The 13,291-nt window shown below is 43.3% G+C and overlaps 1 protein-coding gene across 1 annotated transcript; it reads right to left on the bottom strand.

Annotated features, from left to right (window-relative positions):
- Positions 1-7,370: 7,370 nt before the first annotated feature.
- On the bottom strand, positions 7,371-12,593 carry LOC104445846 (membrane-bound transcription factor site-2 protease homolog). Its single transcript, XM_010059775.3, has 10 exons — positions 12,191-12,593; positions 11,998-12,063; positions 11,830-11,896; positions 11,633-11,719; positions 11,451-11,554; positions 10,007-10,154; positions 9,835-9,915; positions 9,265-9,726; positions 8,847-9,170; positions 7,371-7,805 (listed from the first exon to the last, which is right to left on the bottom strand). Exons 1-10 carry the CDS (start codon positions 12,370-12,372, stop codon positions 7,644-7,646), a joined length of 1,683 nt encoding a protein of 560 aa, XP_010058077.2. The 5' UTR covers positions 12,373-12,593; the 3' UTR covers positions 7,371-7,643.
- Positions 12,594-13,291: the final 698 nt, after the last annotated feature.

The following is a 13,291-nucleotide window of genomic DNA, read 5'->3' as shown; positions in this document are numbered from 1 at the left end:
TCTTTATAAGTCTCTCGTGACTTCACGAACCGAGGTGGACGTACAGCTTTTTCTGTCTGGGAGGGAGCAAATTGCTCGCTCCCCCATCTCGCATTGGCCACACGTGAAGAAGGTAAAGGGGGGAGGGGGGGGCCTCATGAATGCTGCTTCCGCAATTCGAAGAGGAGCCCCACTTCACCTCTTTCCCCGGTAGTTGCGCATGCAATTTCGTAGTAGGGTTGACTGGTTCTTTAATGATGCTGTCAGAGGGCTTCTTTTCCCCAACAAAAAATCCTCGCAACGTGGGGATTGCCCCCACCTTTTTTATCAAACGTTTTCGATTCGGTTTACGAACATAAACATCGGGCAAGGGCAAAAATGATGCATCTAACTCGTCCGGAACTTGGAGAAACGGCATTATTATCTTAGCGCGAAACCATCTGGGACAGCGCTCCCCCCAGGGGGCTTGAAATATCAAAGAAACCGCGCATGTGGGGCGCGGGAACGCGCCAAAAGCTGGGGATTCCCCAGAGATTTTCTTTTGGTTGATTAGTCAACCTCCGTCACATGACCCAGCCCCTCCCCCGACGACCTCCTGTCGCTGTCCCTTGTCCTTGCGTCCCATTCCGTCAAGTTCATAGCTACTGACACTACCCCTAGCCCTAGCGCCATTAACCACCAAAAGATTCTCGTGAAGATATGAAGATGGAGTCTGCAGATCCAGCAGGAGGCCGTGCTGCCGCTTTTCGATAACCTTGCTATTTCAATTTCCCCCCGAAGGTCGGTCGGGGAAGGAGGGTCGAGCCATTTCGGGCGCGGCGTAAAAGAAGTCGCGCCAACGAGCGGTTTCTTGGACGCTCGCGGCCTGCGGCCTGCCCTATTTTTTAATTAAAAAGGGAACAGTTAAAGCGGTTACGAGGAAGGTGGTGGTAGTTGCAGGTGGTGGAGGTTGATAGAAAGATAGAGATAGAAAGAGAGAGAGAGAGAGAGAGAGAGAGAGCGTGATAAACTAGGGGCCAAAAGGCAGGGAGACGAGAGTGGTGCGCCGGTGTTCCCGTTCACACGCCGCTCTAGAAGCGACTCCACTTTCTATTCAGGCAACTTCTCGACGTAATACGGGGGTTTGACTGTCGGAAGCGTCTGTCGGAAGGACAGATTTTGTGTAGCCAAACGCGTGATTGGGGCTCGGCTCCTTGTCGTAAAGCAATAAAGCAAAGACGAACGCCATAAAATAACACGAAAACAACGACCGATCTCGCCCGCCACCCGTTGGTTACGGGCGCGAACCGGCCATTCGGGGGTTTATCCGAGCCTTGCACTTTATCATCATCTTCTTCTTCTTCTTCTTCTTTGATTTGACCGACCTAACCAGCTACCGCACCAAGACTTGTGATTCCACTTTTCTTTCTCCAGTTTATGTTATGTCAAAGTTGTGTTCCTTGTTTTGTAAGAGTTTCACGTTTCGTTTCTGGATTTGTATACTCCATGAGTCACTTCCTACTGGCCATAATCATGCTAATATTGCTGCAGTTAGGTCAAGGACTTGGTGTGGGTCATCATCAACTCCACATGCAAATGAGACTAGAGATGTATACTTCCAACAGTCAAATGTCTTCCATTTACAATTTTCAAATCTCGACTAGTATGGCATCTTTTTACTGAATGCATGTTTGTTAATTACCCACTTAGTCAATATAAGAAAGTTAGGTTTCTATCTCACATGCCTTTGTCCCCATCTCCTGTGCCCATCAAACAATGCTCTCGCTCTCAATCACTTATCTAAAATTTCCTTATCTTTTTTTTTTTTTCAATTATCGAAAGTAACGAGTCTAGATAAAAACCTCTCTTCTGTATTCAAATTCGCGCCGAAGATATTGAAATTGATCACAAAGATTCCGAGGACTCTTCTAACCAAATAAAAAAGTGTGGAATTATCGTTGAAGTTTCTTCTTATTTTCTATAAAATCCAAGAAATTCTACCTACCTTCCACATTATACATTAAGCTCACTTACTATTATTAAAAAGTTTCCTTCAAAACTTTATGTTTGCCACCCTTCCCCCTTTCTCTAAAATGAGATATCGCAAAAATCCCATTTTTAGTTGAGTTCGAATAGGAGATGGGTATAAGAAATGGTGACAAGCCACTCTTTCATTTATCAAATTTACCCCAGTGTTGGTGTACCAATTCCATGGTTCAAACTTAATCCGCACAGCACTATTCCTACGCTATTTGTTTCTTTAAAAAAAAAAAAAAAACTGATATAGTCAATTTCTTGTCAAATTCAAAATATATATTTTTTTTTAACTTTAAAATTTTGAAAAAGATAAATATGGTTCTACATAGCGATTTGTGTACATTTCAAAAGATTTGAAATATCTTGCGCTGATAAAGGTCAAATTTTGAGGGCTTTGTAATGTGAAGAATGTAACAATGTCAAAAGTAAAGATAGGCTTGAAAGATGAGTAAGGATTATTTCGCCTATTGAGTAATCTAACTTCTTCCGTTTCTTTGAATTTTTTTAATGGATTTCAAAGTAATATGAAAGGTAAAAAGATAATTAAATAACTGATAAAGAAAATATGAAGAAAATTTGCGTTTTTTCCCACCTCAAATATGAATGGAGATGCTCCTGCGACTTTGAAAGGAATACATTATCCATTACGGGTCGCACTTTAGCATAACGATGGAACGACGAAATTTTCAATTACAATTCGACTCACACAAAGAAGACTCAAACATGGGCCCACTCTTTACCTTATTTTTTCCTTCTTCTTGTTTGGTTTCTTCTTCTTTTGTTTTCTTTTTTATTTATGATGAAACTGGTGACCATCTCTTCATTTGACATGTGGACAGCTGTTATGTGTGTATACATATATATTTTACTAGGAAATCATAATCTTAAAAATAACCTAAGCACAAGTAAGATTGAAGAGAATCATCTACTAATTATTTTAGTATAATTGAAACATCAATATATGTCATTATGTTATAGTCTATGTTATTTAACTGCTCGACTTTCATTTTGTTTGATGAATCTAATAGTCAATTTTTGTTTCTTTTTCATGTAATCACTACATGTTTCTTTAATAGATATGATAAAAAAACAAGAATATAATTAATTTATCAAGGTGACAGAGTTTAGTACATTAAAAATTCTAAACGCTCCATTGTTATCATATAGCTGTAAAGATGAAAGTCTCAAGACTAATAACAACGGAACAAGAATTGTGCGAAAGATATAATCAACCCCAATACCCAATGTCCGAGTAAATTTTTTTATGGAAATCGAAGTCGAAACAATTCACCATAATAAGGAGGATCTAGGGGAAATTAAAGCGAACCATGTGCAAATAAAGCTAACATTTCTTTACAGCGACATAAGTTTAATGCTTGCTTAAATTACCAGAAGTGGTGAAACTCTCGGACAGTGGAGAAACATGAAAAGTAGTTGTCTGTGGATAATGTTTGGAAGAAGCGTCGGTTGGGTGAAAAGAAAAAGTCCGTTCACGGCGGGGCGACGGTAGTTTCGTCTTCCGGTAAAATTAAACAATGTCAATCCCTCATCATGTTGATCATCATGCTGATTAGAGGAGTTCTCCCGACTTATCCTAACGGGTACATTTTAGGTTAATATGGTCCATGAAAAGCGGCAGGTGTCGCTCCAGCCATGTTCGGGGAATGGAAAAAGTGCCGACCCTATCAGACAGACAAAGCAGGCCTCATCTGCGGACAAGAAACATGGGGAAAACCAGGATGCAGAGATTTCTAATGGCGTGCCCTGGGAGGACTGCAGTTTTTGTGCAAACGCGGGAGGAAGAGGGTAGGCATGTGTCGCATGCTCGAGATGTCGGGAGAGAGAGAGAGAGGAAGCAGATAATGCCGCCGGGACCCGCCTCGGTCCGTCTCGATTCCGTCAAACGAAGGGAAGGGAAGGAAAGGGGGGCACTGTTCTCCGTCAACATTTCCACCTTTTTCCCTCCGGTTCGAAAAGTCGTCCGACTTTTCGCCCTTGCATCGTCATCGAGGAGGGAGGGAGGGAGTGGGGGATCGAGAATCAACAACCGGCCGGTCCAATCCGATCCGGCCCGCATGTACTGCAACGTTGACAAGGGGATATCGCAGACTTTAGGCATGCAAGGTGCAGCCCCCCGGTCAAACCCCTCCCCCAACCACGCGAAAGGCCGGACTTGGACGACGCCGATCCACGTCGCGCGCGCCATTCATGTAGCGAATTCCGGGACGACTGGCTCACTGACCCTAGACTAAAAAGTTTAGCTTTCGCGCGTGACGCGTTTCCACGCACGATCCCAACCGGCGGAAAAAATTCCACCCTCGATACTGAGTTTTCGGGGGAAGATCACGGATGATGACGGTGCTGATGATGGATCAGCAGCACGCTCCTGCTCACGGACAGCGACCCCTCCCCCGCTCCCGCCACGCTTTCGCTGTTCTACGTTTGAATTCGTGCGGAAAGGGATACGAACGGGTCAAACTTCGTACATGCACGACAGGGACGCAAGAATCGGAAGCCGGGTTGGCGATTCTTTTTTTCTTCGTTCGGGGGATGGATGCGGAGTCAGCAACAGCGCGAACTGAGATCAGCGATAGGCCCACCACAACACGGCGTGCGCGTACTTCTTGGTAGAAAATAGGATGGGGGGGGGAGCTGCCGTGCTCGGAGAGAAGTCGTCGCGTGGCTGCTCCTGAATGATCGTCCCAGTCATTCCCGCCCGTCCCGCATATCCTTTTACAGCGCTTGTCGACAATCAACTGCTGCCGCCGCTGCCGCTGCTGCCCACGTATTTTTGCCCCATCCCCTCGAACGTTTTTAAAAAAGAAATCGCAGCCTTGTCAAGGACACGGCAGAGCCCCACCACATGGGGGGGTGGATTTCTCAAGATTCTAAGAGTTCTTGTCAGCGTTTTGTTTAAAAAAAAACGATCTATCCCATAAGCGGTCGGTCGCCCCAGCCGTTCGAGGGATCTAGTTCGCATCGTCAAAGCGAAAACGGAAACGAGCACCTTCGTTATTTTTTAGTAATTATTCTCTTTTTTGTTTTTTGTGCCCCCGGTTGAGCCGGAATTTGCTGAATTGGGACCTCACGCTGCATGAGCCGGCCCTCCTAAGGGCGGCCGTGCATGAGCCGGCACTCCTCCTAGGGCGGCCGAGGGACACGTGAGCGCTCTTTACATTAAAGCGGGTCTCGTGCGAAACGAGAGGAGGTCCATGTTGTTCTAAAGATTCCGCCGGAGCACATCGCGGGCTACAAAGTCAAGCGCATGACAAGACTGATGGATAGAGGCCGTGGAAAAATAATGAGTAACGAACGTGCTCCTCGCTGAAAAGGCAACAGGGTCGCGTGAAAGCTCCCAAAATTCAATCAGGAAAAAATTCTCGAAATACTTCCACGAAGATTCACATGGTATCAGAGAGCATGAGTTCGAATCCGTCTAAACCGCTATTATTTCCTTCCCTCTCGCACCAACTATTCCGAGTTCCTTTTCGAGGTATATATTATACCGGATCGATCCGATGCGATCCTGAGACCATAACTGGTGGCTAAACCCAATCAGGCCGAACCAGGACTGAAGCAAAGGAAACCAGGGTACCGACAAACGAAGATCGGGTGCCGGTTGGTCCGATGCAAAGCCAGTAGTGATGGCGACTCCGTAACCACCCATGTTCTCTCTCTCCCCTCTACCTACTAGGAATTAAAATCGCCTTCTTTAGACGTCTTCGGTCTTTCTTTAAGCGGGAGAGAAGGAGAGAGAGAGAGAGAGAGAGGAAAGAAGGACGTGGTTCACATGAGGGCTCTGCAAATGCGAGCACTCCATGTGGGTGCACAGCCCCCCAACCATCTCTTCTCTCTCTATCTCGAGAGACTCGTGCAGGAGTTTGGTGCCTTGGTTTTTTCATTTTTTTTTTCTTTATTTCCATAAACCGGCAATCAAAAACCTCAATAGCCCTTTCGGTCGATACGTGGTACAATGACACGGACAGCGACCTTTGCATGAATCCTCGAATGTTTACCGGCTTGTCCGGCCGATGCGTCCTGGGTCATTAATTGCCTGTGTGGTCTGTCCGTGACCCGCAACAGAAATGACGATGACAACACCCGCCGATAAGCCGAGACATCGGTCCCCTCCTAACCGTCACCTGCCACTGTCGATTCCCGGGCGGTTAGGCGGGTCCTTCCTATCCTCTATGGTTACGTACGTTACGCATGCTGATATGCCGTTACAAAGCTGGAAATGGAGCCTTCCGTCCGTGCGCACGATGCGCAAGCTTTTCAGTCTCTTCCTCCTTCGGGGAATGGGGGTAATGCGAAGGGTGTGATTGGGAGCATGCACACATCATAAAAATGGTTTTTAGGTGAAGTTAGTTCTTGTCTTAAGCTGAACCGAAAAGTCCCAGTACCACTGAACAGGAACTTCGTGCAGCACCGCGACAAAATCTCTCCTTTGCTGCCAAAAAGTCAGTATAAACATAGGCTTCGGATGAGAATTTTGCCTTGTTTAGCTAGATCGTGGGACCTTGCGTTGGGCTTTAACCCAGTCCATTTCCAATATACTGCTCGTGTTCTAATCGCTTCGCCCACTTACCCGAAAAAAGAGCAGCAAACGCCTGTTGCTTACGAGGCCCAAATTGCCGGCATCGGCAACGGCCTTAACCTCATTGCATCTACAGGGAAAAGAGCAACCCTTTCTTTTCTTTTCTAGAAACTCCCAAGAATAGAAGCTCACTAGTAAATTCCCCTTGACCTGGGCATAACCTGCAATGGTTCACTTGAGAATGGCCAAACCCCTTTGAAATCTGAAATTAGGTCGGCAGCCAGATGTTTTGACATTAACAATCCAACGTCTGCATTCCCTGTTCACAACAAATTTCAATCTTTTATTTCCGCCACATCTTCACATACCTCTCTGATTTGAAGATCTTATACCGGCAGCCCTGCCGAAATTCGACGCCAAGAGCCTTTGATAAGACACGACAATTTCCTCCCTTGGCTATCTACACATTGTCTCTCTAAAACTCACCACTGTCCCTTCCTAAACCCACCACCATCCACTATTAACGAACAACTCTTGAACAGAATATCAGTCTCCAAAGTTGTACGGCTCCTAATGAAATGGCATGCACTGAGAATGAGCATGACATGTAGCTGCGTGCATAAGGAACACGGGTAATGGCATTCTACAAGCTTGGACAAGCCAAGAAAAATAAACATAGTTCACATCCTTTGCAAACAATTCCGTATCTCAAGGACTTGACCATTGTGCTTCACTTATCACATCCTTAGCACTGTGTTAGCCCAAAAAATGTGGTCCACTAACTAGTTTGGCCCTTCAATCAGTCCGTCCCAAGAACAAGTTAAAGGATCCTCCCAAATTGGAAACATACACAAGTTTTCTCACTGGATTTCTTCCTCAAGGTATCACATTCTTGTTTAGGATTCTCGCTGCCATAGTGTCTATAACAGTAATAAATCTAAATCACAGCATGAGGATGGGTAGCATCCTGTATAATTGACAAACAAATAAACCAAAAAAAGAAAAGAAAAGCAAAAGGTACTACCTAATTCAGCGTCTCTGTGCAAACTCTGCATATTTTGCACAAATTAATGAAACCTAAGTTCTCGATACATATGTGACATCTGTAAGCTCAAAGAAAGGCTCTGTGAACCATAATCAACAGGGCAATGGTAGACATCACCGTTCCAGTCCAAAGGATTACTTGGAGAACTCTCTCTCTTTCCCTTGGGCTCAGCAAACCACTGTAGCAAAGACCTGCTTCCAAGATGGATTCTCCATCCAATAGGAATACCTAGTAAACATATACTGCCGGGATCAGAACACAAAATCATGGATAAAACCATAACTTGTAAAAAAGAAAAGGGAAAAAGCCATTAAAAATTCCAAACTTTGCCTAGCCGTACGTTTTTTTTTTTTTTTTTGTGATACAAAAAACCTCAAACTTTGTCAACCGTGACACATTTACCCCAAACTCTATAGTCAAGGGCATTCTCGTCTTTTATTTATATTTATTTATATTTTTCTTTCCTTTTTTTTTTTTTTCTTCTTCTCTTTCCCTCCACCGATCATGGCGGAGGGAAGCCGGACTCAAGCAAGGGCAGCCTCGCCTGGGTTGGCAAGGTCGGGCGAGGACAGCCCTCGCTAAATCCCCTCCCCGGATCTGGTGAGGGCTGCGGGCGAGGGTGGCCCTCATCTGAGTCAGGTTTCCCTCCACCGGCCATAGAAATGTGTCACATGGATACGAGTTTGGGGTTTTTTGTGTCACGAAAAAAAGTTTAGGGTAAATGTGTTACAATTGGCAAAACTTGGAGTTTTTTGTGTTACAAAAAAAAGTTTGGGGTAAATTTATTATTCTGGGCAAAGTTTGGGGTTTTTTATGGCTTTTTCCCAAAAGAAAAAGATTTGGCAACTGCAGCTGATTGATGATTGCGAGAGAAACTTATAATAATTGCGACAATCCTAAAGATCAGCACAAATGCAAAATTGAAGGGATAAGAAGTAACTTGCAATCAAACCCAAGTCGAGATTCTTTTGCAATTTTCCTATTGTTTAAAAAACTTCAGAGAACTTCATGCATTTAGCCGAGGTAATTGCTATGGAAAATATCCGACTCGCATAGCAACTCATCTACCCAAAGTTCTTTTCTTTTTCTTCTTCTTCTTCTTTTTTTTTTTTTTGCCTGAATCAATTGAGAGTATCCATAATTTAGAAATGTGAAGTTTAGAAAACCAGTGTACTTTCATTGAAAGTCTTTCAACATGAGAACTATAAGCCCATCTCTGCATGTGACAGTAAATAAAATAAATGCCTGACAAAGTAAATGTAAACTTACTGGTAAACCATTGACAATAGCTAGCATTAGAGAGACATGGAAGGTGCATGTCAGAATCTTTTCCAGGACATATGGGAGATATGTGCCAATTCCAAATGCCCAGCGTGGCTGATACCCTGTTAACCAAACTGAATTTGCCAAGGATATCGAGTCACCAACAAAAACAAACCTTCCACTGCAGTTTGGTTCTGTCGATAGGGAAGTCCAAGAACTCGGATCTAATTTTTTAATGGATTGCAAGCATTCTTTAGAATAGGGGCTTGCATACGTGATCTCAATCCATGTTGAACCTGGGTCGTGTATTGGAGCTAAGCAAGATTCATCCTGCAGGCATTAGAAGAGTTCTGAGCTGCAGTTATGTACTCCAAAAATGACATCTCATAAACCAAGAACAAGACACTTTATATTAAAAAGCAACCTCTGAACAAAAGCAGCTGCTACCATTGGTGACAGCTTTGAGCCAACCAGTGCCACACTTTTTAAGCTTGACAATTTCCTGCGAGTTCAAGCAGTATGTGTGGTCTCTTCTAATTGCAGCACCGTCTCCAGGGTGGTCATCTAATAAACTTGTTTCCGAGCAAGGAGTCTGAGTAAAGCGGCTAAAGTCGTAAGGACAGGTAGATATGTTATCTACCGATTGAATCTTCTCGCTTCTTTCTATTAAAACATTAGGGACACAATATCCCTTCTCACCAAAGCCTTCCCTAACATCTCTGTTATGTTTAGTATCATTTGAATCTGGAAATGCAACTCCATCAATCAAACCAGTCAGATCCGCCCACTCTTGCGGACTGTGAATTGGTATGCCATCCACTGACAAGATCATGTCGTGAGGAGATAGGTAACCATAGAGAGGCGAGGAATTAGGCACATCCAAAACCTATTCCACAAAAGAACAGTGCAAGCAAATACAGTTAAGGAGATGACCAAGCAGAAAAGAGCGCACCAGATAACTTGAAACAAACATTGGAAAAGATAATGCATCTACCATAGGGTTTTCACCATGTATGTACATGGGCCAAAGGATCCATGGTAGAAGTAGCAATGTCAATCCACAGATCGCACATATCTGGATAGAAGAAAAAGGATGTGATTTTTTGAAATAAAAGAAGTTGGTAGAGTTAGATTTGTGTACTTAAATATAGAAGTTTCTATATTACCACAGCATTATGCCATATACCAGCACAGTATATGCGAAGAGCTGAAAATTTTGGCACTGTCTGCAGCAGCTCGTAATCAAAGGCCACCAGGGCACCAGGAAACAATACCGCTACAAAAATGGCAACATATTCTGCTTGTATACCCTCACTGCTTTCCATTCAACATGTGCCTATAGAATATCATGAGAACCTAGAGTTTCATGAATTTAAGGAAAAGAACTTCTAGATACAACCAATTTGTCCAAGTAAGGCACTCAATATGAGAGAAATGATTTCTAAAGACAATTACATACCAGAACCAGAACTTAAATTGGTAATGTCAATCAATATGGGGCATCCTTATCATGTAATCTATTTACACACTTGCTCTCTGGTTTCTTAATCAACCACAACATAATCCCGTGGTGAAATTTAAAATTTAAGAAATCGATTGTTATATTGCACAACAACAATAGTTACTTCGGTCCATGAAGGCTGGACATTTTTATGGTACAATAGTATAAATAAGAGCAGATATATCACCAGTTCTCTCTGTCTCTTCAAATTAACAAGTTTGGTTCTCGATAAAGGTAATGGTGAAGATAAAGGTAGAGGCAGTCTAGCACTACTCCATTATTCTTTTATTAAATCATTACAAAGGTTAATTAATAGTCTTGCTTATGAGTAATTATCACAATTCTTAGCAACACCTTTTACTCCAACCTTGTACTATCAATCTCTCTCTCTCTCTCTCTCTCTGGCCTTATTATTATTCAAATCAATCATTTCATATTTCTTAAATTCAATTGTTAAATTTGACCATGCCTTGTAACCAAATGAAGTCAACACTCACACAGGTTCTTGGCTACTGTCGGCTGGTACCCCTCAGGCTTGGAACTTTCTTCTCATGCAGTGACCCTGACCAAGCAATTGTACATGCCCTCCTATTTTAACTGCACAAGGTGGGAAAGTGGGGTGCTGATGTTCAGACCAGGTTTAGTACCCCAGAAACACCTCGAGTAAAGTCGCTACCTTTGTATCCGTGAATGTGACCAGATTCTCGAGCTAAGATGTGAAAAGTGTACAGAGTCCATTAAGGATAGCATAGTCTTATTTTGCTGTTCTATACTTCTTTCAAAGCCCATATGGCATCCATATTCTTCAAACAAAGAGATTATGATACTCCATTCATGTCCAAGACTCCATGACTTTATGAACATTGTCTGACCATAATAACTTTTCAGTTATATCTGAACTGAAGTAACTGGAACAAGACATCCACTTGATAGAGTCGCAAATGTTTGGACTACTTGGTGTAGTTATCAAGAATTTTTGGCCTATCATCTTCTGGGGCCTACGACAGTTTGATGTCTTTGTTTTTGACAATTTTGCAAATTAGCACCTGCAGCATGATTCATTGATGAAGAGATATTGACAAGTTTAAGGATCAACTTCAGAAGCTGACCTTGCAGCAGCGACAGCGTGCCCAAATTCATGGCCGGACACAGATATCAAGGTCGAGAGGAAAATATATCCGGCATCAGCAAGGGAGATGGTCAAATCCGAAACCTGGAGAGCATTTTCATGTTACTCTTCACTCAAGCTGTTCGTCATATACCAAATGAAATTTGAGCTAAACAACTTAACCATGGGGGAAAATCCAAACAGTAGGCTGCTGAGCTCCACATTGCAGTGAAGAACACGCAACGACTGAGCTAACTCGTAAAGGAGACCCTGGCCATCCACAAAGTATTCGCACCGAATTCAAGGAGACGCCAGCATTAGCAAAGTCACCTAATAACTCGTAGAACGATAACGACCGAAACAGAAGGTTCAGAACAGACCAGAGCGATGCCGAGCAACGACGCGAGGGCGAACCCAACACCGACGGAAAACCATACCCGAAAAAACCTGCACGTTCCGGGGCAGAGCGTAAAGTAACGGAGAAAGCCTCGACCCTGCGACGAGCAGAACAACACGAGACGACAACAAAGGGGAGAGAGAGAGAGAACCTGGAATATCTTCGGCCAAGTCGAAGGAGCGGCTCGTTCAGGGCATAGATTTTGAAATCGCAGTACCTGGCATCGGCAGCAACAATCACATGTGATGATCACGCCCGTCCTTCCTAGTTCCTACCATAGGAGAATCCATGCTCGAGAGAGAGAGAGAGAGAGAGAGAGAGAGAGAGAGAGAGAGTATAAGTACCAACAGGAACAGGAGGCCGCGGCGGAGTAGTTGCCGCCGCCGCCGTTGCGGAGACGGCGATGGGCGGGGGACGCGGGGGATGTGGGGCGGACGAGGGGTAACGAGCCCCCGGTGGCGGCGGCGGCGGCATGCCTCGCGGTACTTCCGATCCCGAACCTTCTCGATCGGCTCCCTCGTCCCATTATCCTCTTACCTCGTCGTCATCGCCATTCGCGAGGGCAGCGAGGTCGGGCTCACCGAGTCACCGGCACCGGCGGCCGGATCGCAGAGGGAGGAAGCAAAGAGGGATATCGAAGATTGCCGGCCGGCTCGACTGAGTCCGGGACTGAGCCGCTCGCTCGCTCCCTCCCTCGACGAGACTGACGGCCATAGCCATGGCTTCGTCTGCAAATGCTTGAAGGGAGCAGGAGAAGCTCAATACGACGACGGTTTATCCTTTACCCTCCCCGTTTCTTTGTTTTCTCACTTTTTCCTTTTTCTAATATTTAATTTGAATTTTACCAAAAATAAGTAATTTTAAAATGTATTTATCTAGAAATAATCGCTTACATACTTTATAAAATTAATAAAAAAAAAAAATCATCTTTCACGAAAATATTTAAAAGTAACTTATTATTAATAATGAATAATTTCAAGTGATATGTATGACATTTTTTTTATGAATTATTTTAAATTATTTATTTTTCATAAAACAAATATAAATTTGAATCTAATTATATCAGGAAATTAACGCTACTACACTATGGAAACATATTTAATCACGTAAGAGTTATCAAAATTATTATTAATTATCAGATCATTGTAATTGATTGATCACTTAATTATCACGATTTAGATCCCAAATCAAATAAAATTTAGTTAGAATCCAAATCAAGATTGGGTCAATGCTCAAGTATAGGGCACTTGCTTTAAACAAATGCAAGATAATACCAAATTATAAAAAGGTAAACATGCGAATAATTTATCTAAGATATCACAATCTATATTTGAAATTATTAAATTACTCTGTCCCAATCACTTGAGTCACGATAATTATGAGTGAACGATAGTTATTATGATAACATCAAATTAGTAATTTTCTTAATTATATATCTGCCCTAA

Source organism: Eucalyptus grandis, chromosome 5, assembly GCF_016545825.1.
Source record: "Eucalyptus grandis isolate ANBG69807.140 chromosome 5, ASM1654582v1, whole genome shotgun sequence".
NCBI classification, from domain to species: domain Eukaryota; kingdom Viridiplantae; phylum Streptophyta; class Magnoliopsida; order Myrtales; family Myrtaceae; genus Eucalyptus; species Eucalyptus grandis.
This window is presented reverse-complemented; position numbering and strand designations above follow the sequence as displayed.